The following is a 24,317-nucleotide window of genomic DNA, read 5'->3' as shown; positions in this document are numbered from 1 at the left end:
GCACTCGAAAGAATTATCAAAGATTTTCATATTATTTATTTCTAAAGTAGACATCAGTCAGTCTTGCTGCTGTGTAAGTGTTTTGACCCCCAACTCCATGAACGTTTGAGTCATCAATCTTTTCCTTTTCATCAACCTCTATTCCTACAACCACAATACGTCCTTTCAAGAAAGAGATGGTCATCAAGACTTCTCATCAACTATCAGTGCCCATATGATTCAGACATGCTTCCCGATTGTCTTTTGCATTATCTTCGCTCATCACATAGCGACTTAAACCGGGTTGCTAGTCTCCTTCATAGCCATGTTTGGTTGAGGATAAGCTTTTCCTCGTCCTCCCTTGAACATTTCCAATGCAAGAATAGCACTGCTTCCCATCCAAAGTAACCAGCTGAAAGCACCAAAGACTGCATCGGCACGAGCTGCTCCACAGACAGAACCACGACAGAAAAGAAGCTTGCTGATAAAGACGGAGAGGGCGATGAAGCCTGCGAAGTAGAAAAGAACGTTGAGGAGTTCAAATGCGAGATGTGCGTATGGGTGAGATGCTGATGAATGTTAGAAAACTGGGTATGTACTTTTGAGAATGACAAAGGTACCTTTCGACATGAAGCGGGGGGCAACTTCAAGATAGACAATGGAAATCAGAGTGAAGACAGGTACGAAAACCAAAAAGTTGATTTGCGAAGGAGATGCAGTCAAAGTATCGGCATTGTACCAGTGGGAAACTATGTGGTATGTTAACAGTTATCCTTTGGTATACTAATCATCAATATTTCTCATACCATATCCGGACAAGCCAAGTACGACGATAGCAAAAACTGCTTGAGCAATTCGAATAGGAAGAAGTAATCCAATGGCCATTTTGAAATTAAAGTATTGTTATTTGGGAAATCTTGTTGTCGTGAAATTGATGGTCTTAATAGTCGTAGGAAAACGCAGCAGCAACTTGGGCGCGCGTAAATGAGTGAATTGGAAGAGGATGTATACAAGTAGAAAAAGGAGACAAGTGGAGAAAAATTGAAAGGAGATGAAATACAAAAGAGTCACAGACTGATATTATAATTACAATAGAATTAAGTAGACAAAGTCTGAAGGCCGAATGGTTTCCATTGCAGCCAAAGTGGAAAAGATGCATAAACTCAGTATCATGTTTGAAACGGTATATCAATCCATCGCACAGATCATGCCGGTTCTCAACTCCCCATCAAACAAGGATCTACGGCATTATATTGAGGACACAGGGCTATATGACCAATGATAATCGTTAACGACGTCCCGGCTACAGTGGAAAATGCCTGCTTGCGTTCCCCGCGATACGTAGGACGATTCAACCGCTAAGTAACCTGACGGAGGATATTTATTATTGGAATTAAGGATCGCAACCAATGAAAACATGTGTTGACCGCAATCATCAAATGATGTTCTCCCGCAAACGCGCGCATTGAACTGTATGACCTCAAAGCCCACTGACCCTGAAATATCCACCTCTAAGAAGATTCTACACTGCAGATTGAAATACTTTAGTAAAGCGGGCATCTCACGACCTTCAATAATAATAGCAGTAACCAATTGAAACATTAAGTACGCTTTGTCTAGAAGCTGAGGAATTATCCGCTCGGACATCTCACAAGCTTCTATTTATCTCAAAGCATGAAACACCGACTACAACACAAATCTACTAACTCAACTGCAAAGCTTAAAAATGGATATGCTCATCTCAACCTACAAGTAAGTTCCAGTGCCACCTCCCAAGAAGTTCCAAGAGTGTCAGTGTTGTGTTGCCAAGAAATAACCACAAGATTGCGGTTCCTCTATGGAGTCGTATCTTCGAGCTTTTCGTTTGAAGGCGGTGGATCGTGAGACCTTCTTGAGCTACAATATTTGGAATGCTTGGACGCGGGGCTGACATCGTAGCCCATCCTTCGTAGTGTTATGGGATTGCCGTGTCAGATGTCTGTTGTGGAAGTGATGTTGAGAAAAGTGTATTTCACTGTATCATCTGGAGTTGCGACGGAACATCACGGCGCTATGGTGCATGGAAAGACAAAGCTGTGATTTGTAGGCTAATGTAGTATGAATGAGAAATCTGATCTGTAATGCAACACGAAGTGAAGTCGTAACACCAACACGGAGTTGTTGTTGAGGCCAATAAATTGTTTGGAAACTGTGGTGATGAAAGAAGGGTCAAAGCCCAGGGCTGATAGGTTCTGGTAAGACTGTCAACTTTGATCCGATGAGTCAGCAATCCTAAAAATATCAAGACGATGTCGATAGGAACAGAATGATGAAATGAAGCCATTCAGACCATCCATTTTCAATACAATGTTGTCTACTCCGCAGTGAGCCCTTCCGTTCTCATCACTTGTAAGATCTTACCTCAAGAATGAAAGAAATGGCGTGCTCAAGCCAATGAATGTATAACATATTACCCCACTATGGCCATCAAATTCAATTGGAAAGAGCTATTTGTCTTACCCAAAGGGAATGAGGGGAAACAAAGATGTTGATCTATTGATTTAAAAAGCTTCCCGAGGTTCGCGGTCTTTTCATTCCTATGATTTCCTCAATCTCTCAAATCTTATTCAACTCCGGAACTGAAGAATAATCGATCAAATCAACATGGCACCAGTTGAAAGTACTCATTTCGAGACTCTACAGCTTCATGCTGGGTTCGTGCTATGCCACTTCTTCCCCGCACTTTCAATGCAAGGCTGATTAGATTCTGTCGACGATAGACATGAGCCAGATTCAGCAACAAATGCAAGAGCTGTGCCAATTTATGCCACTACAGTCAGTCTGCTCATGTTAGAGGAGTTCGTGGTATTAAGAACTAAAGATGATATCTACAGAGCTTCACATTCAATGACTCTGCTCACGGAGCTAGGTTATTTGGCCTCAAGGAGTCTGGAAATCTTTACAGTCGTATTGCGAACGTACGTATCACCCAAGCTTTATCACACAAGCTTTATTCTACCCGAAAGTCGAAGAAAAGTCGTTGAGATTTGGCATCTGATTTCTTGAAAATTGGCAACGTCTGTGATGAAAGTTGGCATCTCAATTCTTCAGAATTGGCATTTCTTCGTTCAAAATTGGCGTCTCATCGAACTTCATTGCCAAGTACAACACCAAGATTTTAGCTGACTTGGCACCAGCCAACTGTCGAGGTTTTCGAAAAGCGGATTGCAGCTCTGGAGGGTGGGCGAGGAGCGGTAGCATCTGCCTCTGGTCAAGCAGCGCAATTTAGTATGTCATCCTAGTTGATTCTCTCGCTGCCTTCACTCCTTCCTCAGCATATCTCCCCTCTGATATCACGTCATAACCGAATGCGTGCTAATAATCCACTAAAGTGGCCTTTGCCGCATTGGCCCATGCCGGAGACAATATTGTATCCACGACGAACCTTTATGGAGGGACATACAATCAATTAAAGGTTTTCCTCCCAAGATTGGGCATAAATACCAAATTTGTTCAAGGAGACAAGGCGGAGGACTTTGCAAAGGCCATAGACGAAAATACAAAAGCTGTGTACATTGAGAGTATCGGCAATCCAAAATATAACGTCCCAGACTTTGAGGCTATTGCCAAAGTTGCACACGGTTAGTGATCGTACTACATTTTAATATGGTTCTGGCTTCACTACTTGAAGCCTTTGCCTTTATTTCCGAGAAACACTAATTTCCTATGCAGATGCCGGAGTTCCTCTCGTCGTTGATAACACGTTTGGAGCAGGAGGATATTTCTGCCGCCCTATCGATCATGGAGCTGATATTGTCGTACATTCGGCGACCAAATGGATTGGCGGTAATTATGTGTTTCGCTATCAGATTTTGTGATTCCTTCTAACTCGGTTCTAAATAGGACACGGAACTACTATTGGTGGTGTAGTCATTGATGCAGGAAAATTTGACTGGGGAAAACACGGCAAGCGATTCCCAGAAATGGTTGAACCATCCGATGGATATCATGGACTAAAGTTCTGGGAAACATTTGGACCTGATACTTTTATTACTCGTGTTAGAGTCGAGGTTCTTCGAGATTTGGGAAGTTCATTGAGTCCATTTGGGGCATTTCAATTGATCCAAGGCCTTGAAACTCTGAGCTTAAGAGGAGAGCGACATGCTCAGAACTCATTGGCGCTGGCAAAATGGCTTGAAAAGAATCCACACGTTTCCTGGGTATCATATCCAGGATTGGAAAACCACCCATCCCATGAGCTAGCCAAAAAATACTTGCCTCGTGGATTCGGTGGTGTCTTGAGTTTTGGGGTTAAAGGCGGCGGAGAAGCCGGTAGTCAGGTTGTCGATGGCTTCAAATTGATTTCCAATTTGGCCAATGTTGGAGATTTAAAAACTCTAGCGATTCATCCATGGTCTACAACTCACGAACAACTTTCTCACGACGAAAGATTGGCCTCTGGTGTCACTGAGGTAAGACTTTACCAAACATCTAATGTTGTGAATTTGACTGAATCTTGTTTTATAGGATCTTATCAGAATCTCGGTTGGCACAGAACACATTGATGATATTATTCAGGACTTCGAGCAATCATTCGAAGCAGCTTCTGCAGCGAAGACAAGTGGTGGTAGCCAGTCAAATGCCGAGAATACTGGTAACGTTAGTGGTGGTGCTAAATTGGTTGTTTAAATGATTCTCCCCCTTTTTAAAGTATTCTCCAAAATTTCTCTGGCTAAGTAGAAAGTAGATGTGAGCATTGTGGAATTGTTGATGGTCACTCTACGGAATACTGATAAAGCACCATTTACTACAAAGTAATAATACAAATAACTTAACTATACATTCAATCAAGAATCAACCATTACTGCTGTGATACCGATAGATTGGTTAAAGTAGCAACTCGGATATAGATGTCCACCTCCCGAACATTACATTGCATCTGTACCTCGCTGACCACTTTTCTTCGTGGAGAATTTATGATTGTTTATTCAAACCCACTTTCTACCAATATTCTCCCCCTATCAGAATGGATATGTCGGTCATTTCCAATCCTTCACAAATTGTGATTGCGATTTACAAAGCTTCTCCACATTCTGGAATGATATTATGTCCCAGCGCTCAGATACCGAGGTAAAACGAAACGCGACCATCGAGGCTTCGGGCGAGGCCACTCTCCATTTCTTCACATGCACCTTTTGAATGAATCTCGATACTTGATCTATTTACACACTTCATTCGGTGTTGGAATCCATTTGGCATCGTTTGTTCTATAGATCTTCATTGCGATACAGTTTCCACCAGTTTTATAGCATAAATCTTTTATCATTTCTTTTATACATTCCAAGGTTCGTGATCCTTCATCGCGAGCGCTCAACTCCCAGCCTCCTAACCTCTGTTCAATGTTGAATAAGTACTGACTGATGTTTACTTTTTAGAGATCTAGTCAGACACGATGGCACCGACGGTACAAGATCCCGATACTTATGTGAAGACTATCCGAGCATCTCCTCCTCCCGGCTCGCCCTACTCCCTTGCGATCCCGGGCAGTGCGCGCGAAGATCGCAGTGGCATTTACAGGCATTATCAATTCGTGAATAAGCCTTTACTACAGACCGTCGATCCAGAATGTTTGACTAGTCATGATTTCTTCGAGAAGGCTGTAAGAAAGAGACCAAATGCTAGATGTTTGGGTCACAGACCTTGGGATCCTGTTACGAAAACTCATGGTAACTATCAATGGATCACATATGCGGAGACGGCAGAGCGCAGAAAGAACTTCGGTGTGGGATTGGTAGAGCTTCACAAGAGGGCGGGAATCACAGATGATAGGTATGGCGTGGGTCTTTGGTGTCAAAATCGTCCGGAATGGCAGATTGTTGGTAAGAGATCTTGGAGCTATTGCTACGTGCATTGTGCATTGCAGGGTGGGGGCTGACATGACCTGTAGATTTGGGAGCGATGTCTCAATCCCTCTTCACGGTTTCTATTTACGACACTCTCGGACCGGATACAACGGAATACATCGTTAACCATGCGACGCTTTCTTGTGTTTGTACGAGTTTACCACATATTCCAACGTTATTGAAGTTGGCGCCGAGAATACCTACATTGAAGCTCATTATTTGTCTTGACAGTTTGGATGAAGGGGAACAGCCTGGAAACACAAAGAAATCGATCCTAAATGCTCTCGCGGCTGAAGTTGGAATCGCTATTCATTATATTGGAGATGTTGAAGCTATTGGAGCCGCTTCTCCAAACTCTCCAATGAACCCACCTCGACCAGAAGACATCATTACAATCAATTATACCTCCGGAACAACTGGCAATCCCAAGGGTGTGGTTCTTACTCATGCACACGCTGTTGCAGCAACTTCTATTTCGAGAGTTGTGTCTGATCCATTGCCTAATGATGTTATTTGTTCATACCTTCCATTGGCACACATTTACCAGCGTCTTGCCGAGCATGGTTGTCTTGCTGTAGGATCAGCTATTGGTTATTTCCGTGGTGATATTATTGGACTTGTCGACGACTTGAAGCTTCTTCGCCCAACAGCCTTCAACTCCGTTCCTCGTCTCTACAATCGATTTGGATCCGCTATCAAAGCCGCTACTATCGATGCTCCAGGTGTCAAGGGCACAATCGGTCGTCATATTATCAACACCAAGCTTGCATCGATGAAACTTCCACCTGGACAAGCCACCAATAAACACGCTCTTTATGATCGTGTCTGGACTCCTAAATTAGCTAGTGCTTTTGGTCTTCAAAGAGCTCGTGGTTTGGTAACTGGAAGTGCTCCGATTGATCCTGGTCTTCATCAATTCCTCCGTGCAGCATTTGGTGCCAAGTTCATTCAAGGTTATGGTCTTACCGAAACCTATGCACATGGTCTTGTACAATACGATGATGATTACACTACCGGTAATTGCGGAGGTGTAAGCCCATCTAGTAAGTTTCTTCCATATTCCCAACTAAAACCTCACTAACCTTTTTCCTCTCCACAGTGGAAGTATGCCTCGAATCCGTCCCCGACATGGAGTACCTCGCCACCGACAAACCCAATCCTCGGGGTGAAATTCTTCTCCGAGGTACCGCCCGTTTCCGCGAATACTACCGCAACGAAGCCGAAACATCCAAAGCAATTGACGCCGACGGCTGGTTCCACACCGGTGACATTGGAGAAGTCGACAGCATGGGCCGCTTCAAAATCATCGATCGTAGAAAGAACGTCCTCAAACTCGCTCAGGGCGAGTACATCTCCCCCGAACGCATCGAAAATGTCTACTTGGCAAATTGCAATCTCCTCGCCCAAGCATACGTGCACGGAGACTCGACCCAAGCCTTCCTAGTCGCAATCTTTGGAGTAGATCCCGTGACGTTCGCGCCGTGGGTGAGCAAGATTCTGGGCAGAGAAATCAAGAGTGAGGATATTGCGGGACTCAAGGAAGCGGGTAATGAGAAGAAAGTGCGCATGCAACTTGTCAAGGTGTTGGAGGGCGTAGGCAAGAAATCAAAGTTCAACAGCTATGAGAAGGTGAAGAATGTGTATTTGGATATCGAACCGTTTACCATTGATAACGAACTTTTGACTCCAACGTAAGTTTTTTTTTTCTTCCTCTTCTTTTCCCCTTTACCCTTTACTCTTCTATTTTTATTTCTCTCTTTTCTCCGGTCCGGGGCTCCTCAAAGAGTAATGAGAAATGAGAAACGAGAGATGAAAACAACACACACACACACACACACACAGAAAGCACACGCTAACCCCACAAAAAAACAGACTCAAACTCAAGCGTCCCCAAACGGCAAAGAAATTCAGAGATCACATTGACAAGATGTACGCCGAAGCCTTGGCCGACGAGAAACCAATGGCGAAGTTGTAGATTGCTTGTTTGATTTGTTTGATTGGCGCTTTGCTTTGCGTTGCTGTGACGCTTTTATTACGAGCGCAGCGTATCTTATCTCATCTCATCTATCTATCTACGATATGATATGATATGATATGATACGGTACGATATGAGGTCGGAAGGGGGATCGGAAGGGGCGGGGGTTTGGTTGTATACAGACAAATAAATAAATCTTCCCGATTTTGATTTTGATTTTGAGGAATGAAGATGGATGAGAAGTGGGAGTGGAAGTGGGAGTGGGAGTGCGAGATTCCCTAGAGTTACCTTTTTATACATGTATGAAGTCTTGTCTTAATAGTTGAACCTTTTTTTTTTTTGGTCACACCACTTTTGCTCAAGTTTGTTCTTCCGGTTGAAGTTTGAGATTCCCAGACTCTGTGAGATTTGCCCGTTCGTTCATTGTAGTTTATGTAGGATTGTTGTAGAGCAGAGATGCCAATCAACACAGATTTCATCATGGGAAGGAAAGGAAGGGAAAGGAGAAGCTACTGTTCCCCAATATCACCTTCGTACCATCAGGACCGTTGAACAATTAATATATTCCAATGCCACTCACCTATTCAATCAATCACTCACTCACGTATTCTTCACGATTCCAATGCCACTCACTTATTCAACCACTCACTCACTCATTGTTCACAGGCCCAAATCATACTCAAGAAAATTTATTTGTAATTATTAAAGACTTTTAAGACTCTAGGATGACGCTATTATCATCTAAATAAAAAATGACTAAAAACGCTCAAATCTGCTTCAATTTCCTTGTGCCAAAAGTTAATCGTAATTGATCTCTTATTTAAGAAACAATGTACGAGTTCTATTCCCAGCAAGTAAGCAATTTGAACTTTTTAGCTCGAAAATAGCAAGCAGTTTTGATACCTATGAGCCCGTCTGAAGTTTTATACACACGAACTGCCTAATTAATAACACAAGGGAATATTCGTAAAAGCTGCACATTCTATAATTAATGTGCACCTGTAAATTATGAAGTTTAAGTTTTAAGCCGACTTTTCGTGTTGTGTGGAGACACGCTGAAGTGAGACGACTAAAGAAGTATAAGTTAGCGCTTTGTTCGTAAAATGACATAAGAGTCGGGGTAATCCACTTACCAAAATCTTCCAGAGATCTTTGTTTTTGTGTCTTCTTTGGTGATTTACCATGCATTAGGTTGTCAAAGCCAGAACTATCTTGAAGTAGATAATAAACTCCACCCATGATACAGAAAACTCCAAAGGAGAAAACCCAGATACGAACGACGGCAACGATCGAAGTCTGACCTCCAACGAACCAACCGAACAAGGTGAAAAATGTTGCGATGATGTCAACGATGAGAATAGCTCCAGTTAATTGCCATGATGGGAGTGATGACCAGAAAGGACCATTGGCACGTGTGATGAAAATCAACCAATTTTCTGTGAGAGAAATCTCAAGGAAGACAACCTCATCGAGAACACCAAAGTTTTGAACGATACCACCATCTTCACCACGAGCGATCATGGTGGTGAGAGTAATCCATGTGCCGACGGCGAGAACAAATCCAAGGAGAACGGACATGCCCCACAATTTTGGAAGGTTCCACTTAACAGGAGTTTTGGAGAATGGTGCATTGTCATAAGCAATAGCAAGAGTTGCGACGTCTGCAAAAATGGCGATGAAAACGACCAATTCAATATTGAGAGATCTATTCAAGATGGCGATCCAGAGACCAAGGAAAATCTCAAGATGTATTGACAGAGCGATACGATAGACAACGTAGGCGTACATGCGATGGAAAATTTGTCGAGAAGTCTTGAGAGCGTCAATGATAGCACCGAGTCCAGGAGCCAAAAAGACGATATCAGCGGCTGAACGAGCGGCATCCGAAGCACCTTCTACAGCGATACCAGTATCGGCTTTCTTCAGTGATGGGGCATCGTTGACACCATCTCCAGTCATAGCCACAAGATATCCACGCTGTTGAAGAATTTCCACAACATTGTACTTATGTTGAGGGAAAACCTCAGCAAATCCATCTGCGGCTTCGACGAAATCATAGACCTCAGAACCAGGCATGTCTCCACCACCACCAAGACCAAGACGTTCAGCGTTATAAACGTTGGTGCCAAGTCCAAGCTGTCTTGAAGTTTCACGAGCAATCCCAACAGCATCACCGGTTAACATCTTGATGGAAAGTCCGAGAGTCTTAGCCTCATTGATGGTACGGGCGGTATCATGACGTGGTGGATCCGAGCAAGGCATAATACCCAAAATCTCCCATTGACCCTCACCACGCTTTCGTGCAACACCAAGAGAACGGAAACCGCGAGTGGCAAATTCAGCAACCTTATTCTTGTAGGCTTGGTCAATTTCTTCAGGGATTGGGTGGTCTTCTTCAACTGTCTTCAAAACAAAGAGTGGAGCTCCCTTGACACAAATAATCTTTTCTCCTTGAGGCGACTCGACGACAGCTTGAACTTTCTTGGAAACAGGATCAAAAGGATGAAACTCAAGAACTTTGTACTTGGACAAGACTGACTTGGCGCGTGGATAGTAACGAAGAGATTTTAAGAAAGCCTTATCAATGGCATCAATACCCTTCTTCTTTCTCGAGGCAGCAAGGCAAGCAGTCAGCATAAGATCGTCAGGCTCTACACCTGGAACTGTGAATGGCTCGGCGAGAGAGAGCTTGTTCTTGGTCAATGTACCAGTCTTATCTGAGCAAAGGATTTCGACACCTGCAAGTGACTCGATAGCAGACAATTTCTGGACGATAGCTTTCTTTTTGGCTAGATAAGCAGCACCAACAGCCATGGTAGTAGTGACAACCGCTGGGAGACCGACCGGGACACCAATGATCGTAATGGCTAGAGTATATTCGAGGATCAGAACGATTGGGTTCGAGCGATAGAAAGACGAGATCCAGACAACCAAGTTGGTGAAAATAACCAGGATCAAAAGAACCGTACCAATGCCATTCAAGACTTCAGTAAAATGGCCAGTTCCTGCTGAGGCTTGATTGACCAAAGCTGCTGCACGCCCAACGAATGTATGATCTCCAGTGGCGGTAATAACCATGAAAGCTTCACCACGCTTGACACCAGAAGATGCATAACATGTATCACCCTTATGTTTGTCGACAGCAAGAGACTCTCCAGTGATGGCAGATTGATCGACTTGAAGGAAAGCATCATCGGTAACGATACGACCATCGGCAGGAATAATGGTACCCTGTGAAAAGATATTAGTTTTGCTTGGAAATGTGGAGTAAAGGCGTTGAATTTACTTCTTCAATTTGAAGAATATCACCAGGGACAACTTCAGGAGCTTCAATCTCATAGAGACGACCATCACGAAGAACAACAGCTTTGAGGGCAAGAGTCTTTTTCAGTTCATCGACAATAGAACCTGCTTGGTATTCTTGGACGAAACCGACAGTGGCATTGAGGAGAAGAAGAGCACAAATGACACCAAAGTCGACCCAATCTTGAAGACCCGCAGCAAGAACAGCAGCAGCCTATTAAAAAAATCATTCAATTAGTACCAATCTTTCAGCATCATGGATTTGGAACGATTGCTGATAGATTCCACTCGGATGCATCGAATCGACGGCCACGACCTTCAACACGAGATGATCTGTGGAGAATCCATGCAGATCTAAAAAGCGCGAAATAGCGGGGTGCGGAGGATTTAAGAATCATGGTCAGAACTCTGCATAAACGTACCTCCATAACGAATTGAATAGGACCGATAAAGTAGCCAAGAAATTTGAGAAACAAATTTTCTTTCTCTTCCTTCATTTGGTTCAAACCCCATTTCTTACGACGAGCTTGAACCTCGGAATCGGTAAGACCAATGCGAGTATCTGTTTGAAGTAAATCTTCGGGGACAGGACGTTCTTGAGCAGGACCATTTTCTTCTTCGGCTTCTTCATCTTCAGCATGACCATCTTGAGATTCGAGTTCATCGATCAACGCGTCCATGTCCTCATCTTCTTCTTCCTCTTCTTCATGCTTGATGGCATCAGCAGAAGTGTGTTGAACACCACCATTCTTTTCGTCAAATTGACCTGGTTCAATGTTGGTTCTCAAGTGGTTTGGAGGTGTATCGGATGAGTGATTACTCGATTCGGCACCGGTTGTTCCATGAAGATGGATATCATGCTGACCCGGCAAATGCGACATGACGACAATGGGTCGGAATTGAAAGTGGCGGATCGATCACTTTATTTGGTGCAAGGTTTGCTGTCGGTGATGGTAACGAGTAAAGGAGGTAACAAATTCTATGGGGATAAACGACGCGACCTCGTCGAGTGTGAAAAAGAATTTCGATGCTTGGAATATCTTTAATGATTCAGGAATTGTGTAATGACTTTATTAAAGAGGGAGAGGGGAAGAGGAAGACGAGAATGGGTAAGTTGATGTCGAGACGGTGTGTGGTGGAAGAAGAAGAAGAAGAAAAACAAAGTAGAAGAAGAATTGAGTCGGAAGAGAAGAGAAGAGAAGAGGGAAAAAAAGTGAGTGCGGGTAGAGAGGGAAGGTGAAGGAATTAAAATTAACGAATTGGTGAGAGGGAAAAAAGAATTTTTATTCAGAAGGTCCGAATGGGTACCAATGTGTTGATTGTGGAAGTAACGACCAGCGAAAAGAGAGGGAAGGGTGAGGGGAGTGAAGTTGAGGGACGAGAGTGAAGAGTGAAGAGGGAAGAGGGAAGAGGGGAGAGGGAAGTGACACCACTTTTGCTTAATGGGCCGGGGCCAACAAAATAATATACAATACAATTCACAAGAGAGAACAAGAGCTGCCAATTGAAATGCAATCTGAGATATGAGGCTGGGTGACGCCTCTGCTATCACTAGAAATCTTCAATTGTCTTCTCCCTGATATGTGTAGGGCGGTAGGTAGGTATTGGACAATTTCCTTACATCCTCCGACAATGCTATCATTTTATCTATCAAATGTTGTATCGTCTCGTCCGCTCGCTCGATCAAAGGTCTTCCGTGCTGGATAAATCCTCATATGATAGTATTCAACAATTGACCCTAACACATCTACTCATATAAACATACACACATAAATACTTACTTACATGCATCCATACATCCATACATCCATACATCCATACACACCACCCCCTCAAAAACGCAGGTCTTCCAAAACATCCCTTCCACATCCCATCATTTATTTACTTTCCCCTCCCTGTTTTGTCTCAAAGCACGTTCCACCCCCAAATTACACGGTCCGGTATGGCATGTACAGCATCCATGCTCCATTGGCGTTGTTTCTCTTCCAGTCCGCGCAGCGTAGAGAAGACGGCAAGCCACAGGAAAGCGCGACGAATCACAATGGCGCAGAGGAAAATATGATGCGTGGACCATTCAAGGTTGCTTACTTGCTTGTTGGGCTGGGCGTGGATGTTGGTCTCGTCTTGTCGAGTGGGGGTTCTTTCGTACCGGTAGCTTTCCGTCGTGCTATTCATATGTGTGTGTGTACCTATATATACCTGGGTATCTACTGGGATAACTTATCAATTCAACTGGGCGGTAGAGAACATGAGTTATTTCTCTCTCTCTCTCTCTTGCAATTTACTTGGTAGGTGGGTGGGTGGTGACGTCGATTTAATTCTTCACGCTTAGATAGGGAGGTAGGGAGGTAGGTAGGTCGGTACTTCTTTCTTACTCTCGACGAGTTTCCGATATCATTCACAAGTTACTTGAAATGCGTAATCTTCATTTTGTATCTGGAATATCTTGATACCTTATTAGATAGGATTGTTGTACAAATACCACAAATACCCAGGTAAGCTCGTCCCACCTCAATTTCTTCCCTTGATTGACGTTAAAAAACAGTACCCACCTAGCAACGGGAGCTTTCTCTATCAAGGGTTAATTATTAGTGCTTACTAGGTGCTTACTAGAGTAGGTTAGTTAGATCACGGCACTTTCCAAACGAGCCCCACTACAAAACCCGAGGAACCAATTGACCGAACGTGAAAAACCACCAACACTTTGACCCGTAGATAGCTCGCCCTTGACCCCCAAGAATCTTCCGTCGGGTCGGATTTGATGATCAATGATGCGATTGACCCCCTGGTTCGCGGGGAAAGTGGGTAGGTAGGTAATGAACATATTCAAGACCAGACTATAGATAGTTAATCAATTTTATCTACGATATGTGTGAGGATTCAAGATCAAGAATATATAGATAATCATTCAAAAATCAATCAATCAAATATATCAAATCAATGTCAATGTCAAAATCAATATAGTACTCACCTATATATATATTATCGCTCTTTCATCAAGCCCCCACCTAAGATTACTTATATACCTAAGCATAAGAATAGTAGGTAGGAAACACTTATCAAGTACATTACTTGCAATTTCGATAAGATAGTTAACTATAATAACTATTTAGTTATAGTTACACATATTTATTTGTAAAGAATCTCATAAACTCCCGCAACAATATCAATATTCTACAACGGCTCATACATAATATCTACATCTCCAATAGAATCCAACAACCCTACAACCTATCACCGCACCATCCATCATATCACAATACAATACAAGACAAGAACCCTCTTTTCCTCCTCTTTTCTTTTCCAGATCCGATTTTTCCTACCCATATATATCAAGTGAAATACTATACGATACCATACGGAGTCTCTTTCATGACTCTACTACAACATCTCGAAGTTATTTCAATCTATTTTCGTTCCTTCTAACCTCACTCGAAAGTTCCTTTCTTTTATTTATATCCAAGTCAATCCGATCCGATCCGACCATCCACATCCAAGACCCTAATTGATTTAGTCGATTTTGTAACTGATATGTCTGAATAAACAAACTTCATTTCATCTTTAGAATCTAAATCTGCAGAACTGTAGTTTTCTAGGAAGATCTTTATATATATATACACATAATCTGACACACTAACAGAGCACCTTCAGATTCGTTATTCTTAGATTGTAAGGCTATCATTTTCCTATAGTAAATCATCTCAATCTGATTGTGTGTGAACGAATCGTCAACTTACGTGTTATCCCGCGTGATTTATCTGAATGTAAGTATCTTTGTGACAGGTTTGATCGAATAATTTTGATTGATTTGATGAAATCGAGTAATAAGTTGATTAATTTGGTCAATTAGATTTGTCAGAAATAGACAGCAAGTTACTATTTGGTTTCACTTAGGGGGGGAGGTCGAATCCGAATCACCAGGTAAAGCACTATAAACAGTCTATACAAAATGAATAATATGAATTGCGATGATCTATTATAAAGGTATGATTCTTCCCTCTATATATAAAGGGAAGAATCATGTGATTCGCTTAGGCATATGATATCGTACGTTCCGATACCTAGTTACACATAGTTAGTTATTGTATGAGATGTTGGATATACTGTTGATAATAATAAGCCTAATAACTATATATCCGGAGAGTCTGAAAGGTTGAGTTTTATGGTGGTGTGCAGGTGCTACACATGTGATTTCCAATATCCCATGGTAAGGTTCTACTATTAAATCATCTAAACTTTAGATATATGTATATGTTTGTAAAGAGCCTCATTAGCTCCTGCGACGGTGTTAACACGCAGGGTTGCCCGTGGTATCTACGTCTCCAGACGAGTTTGATGTCCCTACTATATATATATTGTCGTATCTTAGCGCACGAGCGCTCTCCCCTGAATCCGATTTCCCCTACCCACGTCAGGTGAAATGAAATATAAAACCTATTTTTACAACTTTACTAAAAACATAGTAAGGTTATATCAATCTGTTTTCGGATTCGTAAAACCTCTTTTCTATACACTATCTAATACACCAACGAATCAATTTCGAATTCATTATTCCCAGATTATAGCATCACCATTCTCCTATAGTAAACCACTCAAATCTGACCGTGTGCCAACAGCCCCTCAGCCCATATGTTACCCCCCGTCATCTACACGAAAATGGTTGATTTAGACAATTGATTTGGTCAATTTACAGTAAATTGCCCAACGTGACTAATTCGGACAATTTTCGATGAATTCGATGGATCTGGTGAATCTCGTGAACCTGATGAATCTGATGAAATTGATAAGATTGGTGAAATAAGTGAATTTGCTGATTTTTTTATCAACTTGGTTGGTTTGGTCAATTGGGTGCATTTGGGTGATTAATTTGGTGGATTGAATTTAATCGACCAACTTTAATCGAGCAAATCCGCCAAATCGGTCAAATTCGCGCCTAGTACCAATTGACTCTCTTTGACTCTTTTGCCTTTAGCATCTCTATTGAAAATCATATATATGATACTAAGCAGTATGCTAGTAACAAACTTCTTTTTCTATTCCAACAATTCCAAATTGATCAACCAACGTCTGCCCTTGTGTCCCGAGCCGTACTCTGTAACAAGACAAATTGTAGGTATTTCGAGTTTAAATGGCTTTAAATCCATAACTACACAAAAATTCTGTTTGTTTCGTTTATAATTATATTTTATGTTTCTTTAGAACATACTAATGTTTATAGCACAGACCAAGAGCTTATCGGGAATTGCTGAACTTAATAAGCCTCTATAAATAGGGAAAGATTTGTGATTAATCTCATTGATTTTAAGGTAAGCTATTGATATCACAATATAGCTGTTAATGATATCGGCTTCCCCTCAAACTGATTGTGAAAATTTCAGTAGACAGAATTTTTAACAGCTTGTTGTCTGAATAGGTTAGTTGCAGCGTTCATAGAATGTATAATTATTAGGTTATATATTCGAATGTGGTGTTAGATGAGGCTGAACGTCGCAGCCTGGCTAAATATCATAAATGCACAAACGTGGCAGGTGTGCGTAAAAATCACGTGCTGCTGACGACCCCGCATTGCGAGTGAGGTACCTTTGCCTGTGAGAACACTCTACTAGCCTCTCTCACCTCTTTCCGAGCCATCTGGGAGAACAATATCAAATCGATATCTTGATGTGTCATATCATACGCTATGTCTTCCCATCTGTATTCTTTGCTTCCAGAAAATGGCAACAATATTCGCATGCTTCGACTGTTGCCAAGTGAAGACGAGGCTGCACCCTTACATTGCGAGCTTTGCAATTATTCTCTACAGAGATCGAGCATACGAACTCATTTATACGAAGCTTTGTCCTATGTATGGGGCGATCCGAAGCAGACTTTGTCTATCTACGTAGATAAAGCCCAGTTTCAGGTTACGGTAAATCTACACGCTGCGCTGTTACAACTTCGAGACTATTCTTTTGAGCGAATTATATGGGTAGATGCTATTTGTATCGATCAAAATAACAAAGAAGAACGAAAACAGCAAGTCCAGCTTATGGCGCAAATTTATATCAGCGCACATCGTGTTATAGTTTGGCTCGGAGAGCAAACGGTAGAGAAACAGGGAGCACTTGAGGATATACAGCTTGCTGCTAATAATGAAGAACTTATAGAGCACTCGAAGAAAGAGATAAAGCAGCAACAAATACTCAACCTTCTTCAAAACCCATGGTTCCAACGTATCTGGGTAAGGAACATATTATTATCTACAGTTGCAAGATGATATTGACATAATGGCTTCAGGTGCTCCAGGAGGTTGCCGCAGCTCGAGATGTCGTAATAATGTGTGGATCTACGGCTATTGACGGATATATATTCTGCTTGGGTGTGAAATCCCTAAAGCTCTCTTATACTGCTTCTCCGGAATTGAAGACAGCCATCTATCTAATAGAGCACGCTGGCTTCCGACCTAAATTTAGAACAGATCTATCAAAGAGGTTCTCCCTAAACATACGGTCTTTAGCTGAATTGATAGACATGTTTCATACCCGCCAAGCTACTGATAACCGCGATAAGGTGTATGCTTTACTTGGTATGAGCTCTGACGATCTCGAAAAGGCTGGCTTACAGCCTGATTATAACACTTCCTGGGAAGAACTATTCCAGCAACTTATTAAGTTCGTTCTCAGTGAAAATATATCTGTGGAAGTTTCTGGCCAGAGGGCGGTGATCCAATGCAAGGGCTGTATTCTTGGCCAGGTTTCCTCAGTTAGAAAGGGTGATAGACAGAATTTGACTATCATATCTAGAAATACAGCTTCCGATCTAGGCGACACGATAGAATGGACCCTTCAAGCTTCAGCAAAACCCATCCAAGAGAATGATATAATCTGCCTATTATATGGAGCTTCAAAGCCTACGATTATTAGACTATGTAAAGATCACTTTGACATTATTATAATTGCAGCAACTACTTTAAACACGGAAAGCCATTTCGAATGGCCCGAAATTTCCCAATCAACGACAAAGTTTTTGCGGGATTTCTTACTTTTCTGGGACTGGGAGAATTCCTACGAAAAGTTACAAGATCAAGAAAAATACGATACCTTAACAAAGACATATAGTCAATCGTTATTTTCTTCCAAAGCAAAGTCCGGAGAATATTTAAATGAAGCGATTAGATTATGGAACGATATAGCGATATTAGATGATTTGAAAGAACATGAAAAAGCGGATGAAAGGCTTCTAGAAGCAAGAAGTACTTATATGGCAACATTTGGAGAAGAATATATTCCTGGACCGCTTAGCCAATACAGTCGGACACTACTGTCATTTGTTGCTGGGGAAGGACACAAAGATATTACCGAGCTGTTGATTGATATAGTTCATCCAGATGCAAAGGACGGGAAGTATAATCAGACGCCGCTACCACTGGCTGCTAGGAATGGGCATGAAGCAGTTGTCAAGCTGCTACTTGCAACTAGTCAGGTCGAAGTCGATTGGAAGGATAGATACAATCGAACACCTCTATTGTTGGCTGCCAAGAATGGACATGAAGCAGTTGTCAAGCTGCTACTTGCAACTGGTCAAGTCGAAGTCAATTGGAAGGATAGATACAATCGAACACCTCTATCGTTGGCTGCTAGAAATGGACATGAGGCTGTTGTCAAGCTGCTACTTGCAACTGGTCAGATTGAAGTCGATTCGAAAGATAACGAATGTAATCAAACACCGCTATTATGGGCTGCTGGGAACGGGCATGAGGCAATTGTCAAGCTGCTACTTGCAACTGGCCAGGTTGAAGTCGATTCGAAGGACGAATCCAATCGGACGCCGCTATCGTGGGCTGCTGGGAACGGGCATGAGGCAATTGTCAAGCTGCTACTTGCAACTAGTCAGATTGAAGTCGATTCGAAAGATAACGAATGTGATCGGACACCACTATCTCGGGCTGCTGAGAATGGGCACGAGGCAATTGTCAAGCTACTACTCGCAACTGGCCAGGTTGAAGTCGATTCGGAGGGTGGCTTCTACAATCAAACGCCGCTATTTTGGGCTGCTGGGAACGGGCATGAGGCAATTGTCAAGCTACTACTCGCAACTGGCCAGGTTGAAGTTGATGTGAAGGGCGGCTTCTTCCATCGAACGCCGCTATCATGGGCTGCTGAGAACGGGCATGAGGCAATTGTCAAGCTGCTACTTGCAACTAGTCAGATTGAAGTCGATTCGAAGGACCGTTATAATCAGACACCACTATCGTTGGCTGCTGAGAATGGGCATGAGGCTATTGTCAAGCTATTACTTGCAACTGGTCAGGTTGAAGTCGATTCGAAGGGTAGCCAATTCAATCAAACACCGCTATCATGGGCTGCTGGGAACGGGCATGAGACTATTGTCAAGCTACTACTCGCAACTGGCCAGGTTGAAGTCGATTCGAAGAATAAGTACAATCGGACACCACTATCTCGGGCTGCCAAGAATGGACATAAGGCTGTTGTCAAACTGCTACTTGCAACTGGCCAGGTTGAAGTCGATTCGAAGGACGAATCCAATCGGACGCCGCTATCGTGGGCTGCTGAGAATGGGTATAAGGCAGTTGTCAAGCTGCTACTTGCAACTATCCAGGTTGAAGTCGATTCGAAGGATAAGTACAATCGAACGCCGCTATCATGGGCTGCTGGGAACGGGCATGAGGCAATTGTCAAGCTACTACTCGCAACTGGCCAGGTTGAAGTTGATGTGAAGGGCGGCTTCTTCCATCGGACGCCGCTATCGTGGGCTGCTGAGAATGGGTATAAGGCAGTTGTCAAGCTGCTACTTGCAACTATCCAGGTTGAAGTCGATTCGAAGGATAAGTACAATCGAACGCCGCTATCATGGGCTGCTGGGAACGGGCATGAGGCAATTGTCAAGCTGCTACTTGCAACTGGTCAGATTGAAGTCGATTCGAAGGACGAATCCAATCGAACACCTCTATCGTTGGCTGCTAGAAATGGACATGAGGCTGTTGTCAAGCTGCTACTTTCAATTGGTCAGATTGAAGTCGATTCGAAAGATAACGAATGTAATCAAACACCGCTATTATGGGCTGCTGGGAACGGGCATAAGGCAATTGTCAAGCTACTACTTGCAACTGGCCAGGTTGAAGTCGATTCGAAGGATAAGTACAATCGAACGCCGCTATCATGGGCTGCTGGGAACGGGCATGAGGCAATTGTCAAACTGCTACTTGCAACTGGCCAGGTTGAAGTCGATTCGAAGGACGAATCCAATCGGACGCCGCTATCGTGGGCTGCTGAGAATGGGTATAAGGCAGTTGTCAAGCTGCTACTTGCGACTGGTCAGGTTGAAGTCAATTCGAAGGATAACGAATGTAATCAGACACCGCTATCGTGGGCTGCTGGGAACGGGCATGAGGCAATTGTCAAGCTACTACTTGCAACTGGCCAGGTTGAAGTCGATTCGAAGGATAGCTTATACAATCAGACACCGCTATCGTGGGCTGCCAAGAATGGACATAAGCCTGTTGTCAAGCTGCTACTCGCAACTGGTCAGGTCGAAGTCGATTGGAAGGACAAATCCAATCAGACGCCGCTATGGTTGGCTGCTAGGAATGGGCATGAGGCAGTTGTCAAGCTATTAGATGATTACATTAATTAGTTATTTACTTCATATAAGGTTTCTTTTTATTTTAACTTTAATGAGAAGGGTTTTAGTGGAGATAGAGTATATATATTATTCAAGAACATTTTGGAGAGAAACATAAATTTAGTCAAGAAGATTCTGAAAAATATACTTTTCTCTTCTACGCGCTATTCTTAACAATCATAGGTCTAAAAAGTGAATCTATACATTTATCAATACATACAACTTCTGTTCTATGACTCTCTTTTTAACATAGTGAAGTATTATTGGTTTTAGGTCTTTTCTTTTATTAAGCGTTTACTATAAGCATGCGAGAGAATACAGAATAAAGAATATTATTAGAATCTATAAGAGCAAAGTATAGTTGAAGCACACCAGGGACATGTGTGTTGCGCAAGAAGAGCTACCATCGCGGCTGAGAAAGGACGACGCTCTACTATTACGCCACACGCATGGCTACACTTGAGATTAGTAGCTGGGTGAAGTTTAGTGAGCCTAAATGTAAATCTAGTAAACTGCAACTCGGCTAATATATATTACGAAACAACAAAACAAAAGGCTAGCTCCGTATATCGAAGTAACTCTCGGAGTTCACCCTCTACCTCTCTCTATATATCTCCAAAATTTGGAGCTATGTTATTTCGAAATGAGACTTTTCCTAATATACTCCAAATTATATAAATAAATAAAAAAGACTTCAATAATTGTCGTTAAAACAAAAATGGAGAGTAGAAGCATCGATCGATAATGTAATTGGAATAATTGATAGTATGATCAATTATACTCTTTTATCTGTTAAGTAATCTTCTTAGAAAGAAATAGCTAAATAAAATAGTGTATCAATAACAACTCCGTAAACTTACTAAGAAAAAAGTTATGGTTTCAAAACTACAGATTTGTTTTGCTACAGGGTGCGTTTCGGGATACATGGATAGACGTTAGATCTTTTCCATGAATTGTAAAGATAGGGTAGATCAATTGTTTTATAGGAATGTCTGCTGTTTGATCTGTTCCAGAGATCCATACGACATTTAGTCTTTTGGTGTCTATTATGTCTTTTCAAATATATCGCCATGGAATATCGATGCGCTTTGCCTTGCTATGAAACTTATAGTAATTGTTATATTATTCTATTATTCTATTATTATTTTATTATCTTAATACATTAGTACATTACTACATTACTGTGACGCTATGCCTTAGAGAGCTGAATAAACAGGGTTCATTTCATTCTTAGAATCTAAAGCTATAGAACTACAGCTCTCTGGGTGGCTCTTTATATACATAATCTCGCACACTAACGGAGCGGCCTCGGCCGCGTTCTTCTTCGATCTTACCATCACCATTTTCCCATAGTAAATCCTCGAAATCCGATCGCGTGCGAACGGACCATCGGCTTCTTCGTTATCCCACGTGAATGTAGGTGACTTCGTGACAATTACTAGGAGAAGTCGAAGTACGATTATACCTACACACAATCACAAACAACCCCCAATAAAACCCCCCCTTAAGTCCAGAACTTCAGCTTAACAAATAAAACACTCAGGGGTTTTCCCTTTTATCATTTACCTCCTTACACTAGACCCCACACCAACCACAACGCCAAATATAAACCCAATCACCCCAACTCCCAGCACATACAGTCGCTAACGAAATCGGCTTCCCCTCTAACTCACTTTGAAAGTTTCACTTCTACACGCTAGACAGGAGTACTTGTAAACGCTTTACTGAAAATAGCCTAGTCTTTGCATAAATGTTGATTTGATTGATTAATTGAATCAACGTTGCATAAATGTTATTAGCACTCTACAATACCCTTTGCCCCGTACTTTACGCGCTTTCACTTTATACATTCTAACTCTATAATACAATAATATAAATATAATCACTGCTTAGTAGTAAGTTGTTACTAGAGAGAGTAAAAGTGAGGTTTCTTTAATATTCTAGGCTAATTTATTTAATATTTTGGAACTCACTTAGTCAATACATAAAGCTCACCTGTATTAAGCCCTTGTGAAAATTTCAGTTAAAACGAATGGCAATATTCTATCCTAGTTATCTCCTATATTGACTTCTACCCTAATTGTACATGAAGAGAAAGCTGATTTGCAAGCAATCATATTTATAACGATGGTTTTGGGATCAAGTTTGTTTTAAAAGGTAGGAAAGTCACTTCTCTGATACTATACGGCTAGGATGCTCCATCTGAAACTTGACTCTTTTTATCCTAACCACTTGCTTAAACAGCACGATAGCCTCATTGACCTGTCCATCTGCTTGATACGCACCTGCGAGTTCGTGTTGTGATGCGAGTCGATTTGGGTGATCTTCGGCCAGTGTAGTCTCTTCGATCTTGACCACTTGCTCGAGTAGTGCAACTGCCTCCTTGATCTGTCCATTTGCTCGATACGCACTTGCGAGTACGTGTTGTGATGCGAGTCGATCTGGGTGATCTTCGGTTAGTGTAGTCTCTTCGATCTTGATCACTTGTTCGAGTAGTGCAACTGCCTCCTTGATCTGTCCATTTGCTTGATATGCACTTGCGAGTACGTGTTGTGATGCGAGTCGATCTGGGTGATCTTCGGCCTGTATATTCTCTCGAATCTTGACCACTTGCTCGAGTAGTGCAAATGCCTCCTTGATCTGTCCATTTGCTTGATACGCAATTGCGAGTGCGTGTTGTGATGCGAGTCGATTTGGGTGATCTTCGGCCTGTATAGTCTCTCGAATCTTGATCACTTGTTCGAGTAGTGCAAATGCCTCCTTGATCTGTCCATTTGCTCGATACGCACTTGCGAGTACGTGTTGTGATGCGAGTCGATCTGGGTGATCTTCGGCCAGTGTAGTCTGTCGAATCTTGACTACTTGTTCGAGCAACGTTACCGCTTTCTTATTCTTTCCTGTATTTAACAAGCTCTTTGCCCGGAGATCATATAATGGGAGAGACTCTTTCGATGGTTCTTTAGGGTTCTTGCTAATTCCAATAAATATATCTTTCAGAAGATGTTTAAGCCTTGTGTCCTGTCGCATATTTGACAATATCCAGCCACATTGGAGAAGAATTGGGACAACACTAGATTCATCTCCAAACGAGAACACTCTTCCAATCTTGATATCCAGATAGGATTGTATATGAGGTAAAAGCTGTCTCTCTTGAGTCTGCCACATTGTAGAGTTCTGCCGAGAAAGTGTGAGAATACACCCAGCAGCTACCCAAGCTACACCTTGCTGTTTCGGGTCTTGTCGGTCTTTGGCCCAAGCGTGTGCTAGTGGGTGCATAGATAATCCCACTAAACCATCTGCATTATGCTGTATAATCAAGGAGAGTGATACGAGTTGAGATGTTGCTTCAACAAGACGAAAAGAATCCCATTCGTCGCCCTCTGCTACTAAAAAACCGGGTAATCGTAAAACGTGATTTCGAGATAAATCATCAATCTCATTTGAGTCTTTAGAACTAGCGCTTTTAATCTTCTTGCTATTATTCCATGCTTCCTCGAATATTTGACAAGGAAGGATAGCAGAATCTAACATTGATAGAACTGCAAGCAAATGAAGA

The 24,317-nt window shown here is 42.2% G+C and overlaps 6 protein-coding genes across 6 annotated transcripts; 3 read left to right on the top strand and 3 right to left on the bottom strand.

Annotated features, from left to right (window-relative positions):
- Positions 1–4: 4 nt before the first annotated feature.
- BCIN_04g00780 (hypothetical protein) lies at positions 5–1,120 on the bottom strand. Its single transcript, XM_001554372.2, has 3 exons — positions 786–1,120; positions 600–728; positions 5–548 (listed from the first exon to the last, which is right to left on the bottom strand). Exons 1-3 carry the CDS (start codon positions 862–864, stop codon positions 274–276), a joined length of 483 nt encoding a protein of 160 aa, XP_001554422.1. The 5' UTR covers positions 865–1,120; the 3' UTR covers positions 5–273.
- Positions 1,121–2,305: 1,185 nt separating this feature from the next.
- Positions 2,306–4,819, top strand: Bcmet17. Its single transcript, XM_001554374.2, has 8 exons — positions 2,306–2,672; positions 2,739–2,793; positions 2,853–2,936; positions 3,156–3,246; positions 3,351–3,599; positions 3,691–3,804; positions 3,862–4,430; positions 4,486–4,819. The coding sequence occupies exons 1-8, from the start codon at positions 2,623–2,625 to the stop codon at positions 4,645–4,647; spliced, it is 1,374 nt and encodes a 457-aa protein (XP_001554424.1). The 5' UTR covers positions 2,306–2,622; the 3' UTR covers positions 4,648–4,819.
- A 62-nt stretch (positions 4,820–4,881) lies between these two features.
- Positions 4,882–8,183, top strand: Bcfaa2. Its single transcript, XM_024692335.1, has 4 exons — positions 4,882–5,837; positions 5,906–6,904; positions 6,961–7,552; positions 7,734–8,183. The coding sequence occupies exons 1-4, from the start codon at positions 5,411–5,413 to the stop codon at positions 7,834–7,836; spliced, it is 2,121 nt and encodes a 706-aa protein (XP_024548110.1). The 5' UTR covers positions 4,882–5,410; the 3' UTR covers positions 7,837–8,183.
- Positions 8,184–8,494: 311 nt separating this feature from the next.
- On the bottom strand, positions 8,495–12,768 carry BCIN_04g00750 (hypothetical protein). Its single transcript, XM_001554376.2, has 4 exons — positions 11,563–12,768; positions 11,124–11,354; positions 8,971–11,068; positions 8,495–8,906 (listed from the first exon to the last, which is right to left on the bottom strand). The coding sequence occupies exons 1-4, from the start codon at positions 12,019–12,021 to the stop codon at positions 8,860–8,862; spliced, it is 2,835 nt and encodes a 944-aa protein (XP_001554426.1). The 5' UTR covers positions 12,022–12,768; the 3' UTR covers positions 8,495–8,859.
- A 3,996-nt stretch (positions 12,769–16,764) lies between these two features.
- BCIN_04g00740 (hypothetical protein) lies at positions 16,765–20,973 on the top strand. Its single transcript, XM_024692334.1, has 2 exons — positions 16,765–17,360; positions 17,417–20,973. Exons 1-2 carry the CDS (start codon positions 16,821–16,823, stop codon positions 20,771–20,773), a joined length of 3,897 nt encoding a protein of 1,298 aa, XP_024548109.1. The 5' UTR covers positions 16,765–16,820; the 3' UTR covers positions 20,774–20,973.
- Positions 20,974–22,803: 1,830 nt separating this feature from the next.
- BCIN_04g00730 (hypothetical protein) lies at positions 22,804–24,308 on the bottom strand. Its single transcript, XM_024692333.1, has one exon. The coding sequence runs from the start codon at positions 24,290–24,292 to the stop codon at positions 22,928–22,930; it is 1,365 nt and encodes a 454-aa protein (XP_024548108.1). The 5' UTR covers positions 24,293–24,308; the 3' UTR covers positions 22,804–22,927.
- Positions 24,309–24,317: the final 9 nt, after the last annotated feature.

The sequence above is a fragment of the Botrytis cinerea genome, chromosome 4, assembly GCF_000143535.2.
Source record: "Botrytis cinerea B05.10 chromosome 4, complete sequence".
NCBI lineage: Eukaryota > Fungi > Ascomycota > Leotiomycetes > Helotiales > Sclerotiniaceae > Botrytis > Botrytis cinerea.
The sequence above is the reverse complement of the archived record's forward strand: the minus strand, read 5'-3'. Positions and strand labels throughout refer to the sequence as shown.

Excerpts from the sequence above, each read along its gene's own strand:
- Bcmet17 (XM_001554374.2), top strand. The coding sequence starts at position 2,623 with ATGGCACCAGTTGAAAGTACTCATTTCGAGACTCTACAGCTTCATGCT. Across the intron at positions 3,247-3,350 it reads TGGTCAAGCAGCGCAATTTA|TGGCCTTTGCCGCATTGGCC; the intron begins GTATGTCATCCT and ends AATCCACTAAAG. Across the intron at positions 3,805-3,861 it reads GGCGACCAAATGGATTGGCG|GACACGGAACTACTATTGGT; the intron begins GTAATTATGTGT and ends GGTTCTAAATAG.
- BCIN_04g00780 (XM_001554372.2), bottom strand. The coding sequence starts at position 864 with ATGGCCATTGGATTACTTCTTCCTATTCGAATTGCTCAAGCAGTTTTT. Across the intron at positions 729-785 it reads ACTTGGCTTGTCCGGATATG|TTTCCCACTGGTACAATGCC; the intron begins GTATGAGAAATA and ends CATACCACATAG. Across the intron at positions 549-599 it reads CCCCCGCTTCATGTCGAAAG|CATCTCACCCATACGCACAT; the intron begins GTACCTTTGTCA and ends AACATTCATCAG.
- BCIN_04g00740 (XM_024692334.1), top strand. The coding sequence starts at position 16,821 with ATGTCTTCCCATCTGTATTCTTTGCTTCCAGAAAATGGCAACAATATT. Across the intron at positions 17,361-17,416 it reads CATGGTTCCAACGTATCTGG|GTGCTCCAGGAGGTTGCCGC; the intron begins GTAAGGAACATA and ends TAATGGCTTCAG.
- Bcfaa2 (XM_024692335.1), top strand. The coding sequence starts at position 5,411 with ATGGCACCGACGGTACAAGATCCCGATACTTATGTGAAGACTATCCGA. Across the intron at positions 5,838-5,905 it reads TCCGGAATGGCAGATTGTTG|ATTTGGGAGCGATGTCTCAA; the intron begins GTAAGAGATCTT and ends CATGACCTGTAG. Across the intron at positions 6,905-6,960 it reads CGGAGGTGTAAGCCCATCTA|TGGAAGTATGCCTCGAATCC; the intron begins GTAAGTTTCTTC and ends TCCTCTCCACAG.
- BCIN_04g00730 (XM_024692333.1), bottom strand. The coding sequence starts at position 24,292 with ATGTTAGATTCTGCTATCCTTCCTTGTCAAATATTCGAGGAAGCATGG.
- BCIN_04g00750 (XM_001554376.2), bottom strand. The coding sequence starts at position 12,021 with ATGTCGCATTTGCCGGGTCAGCATGATATCCATCTTCATGGAACAACC. Across the intron at positions 11,355-11,562 it reads CTATTCAATTCGTTATGGAG|GCTGCTGCTGTTCTTGCTGC; the intron begins GTACGTTTATGC and ends TTTTTTTAATAG. Across the intron at positions 8,907-8,970 it reads AAGATCTCTGGAAGATTTTG|TCGTCTCACTTCAGCGTGTC; the intron begins GTAAGTGGATTA and ends ATACTTCTTTAG.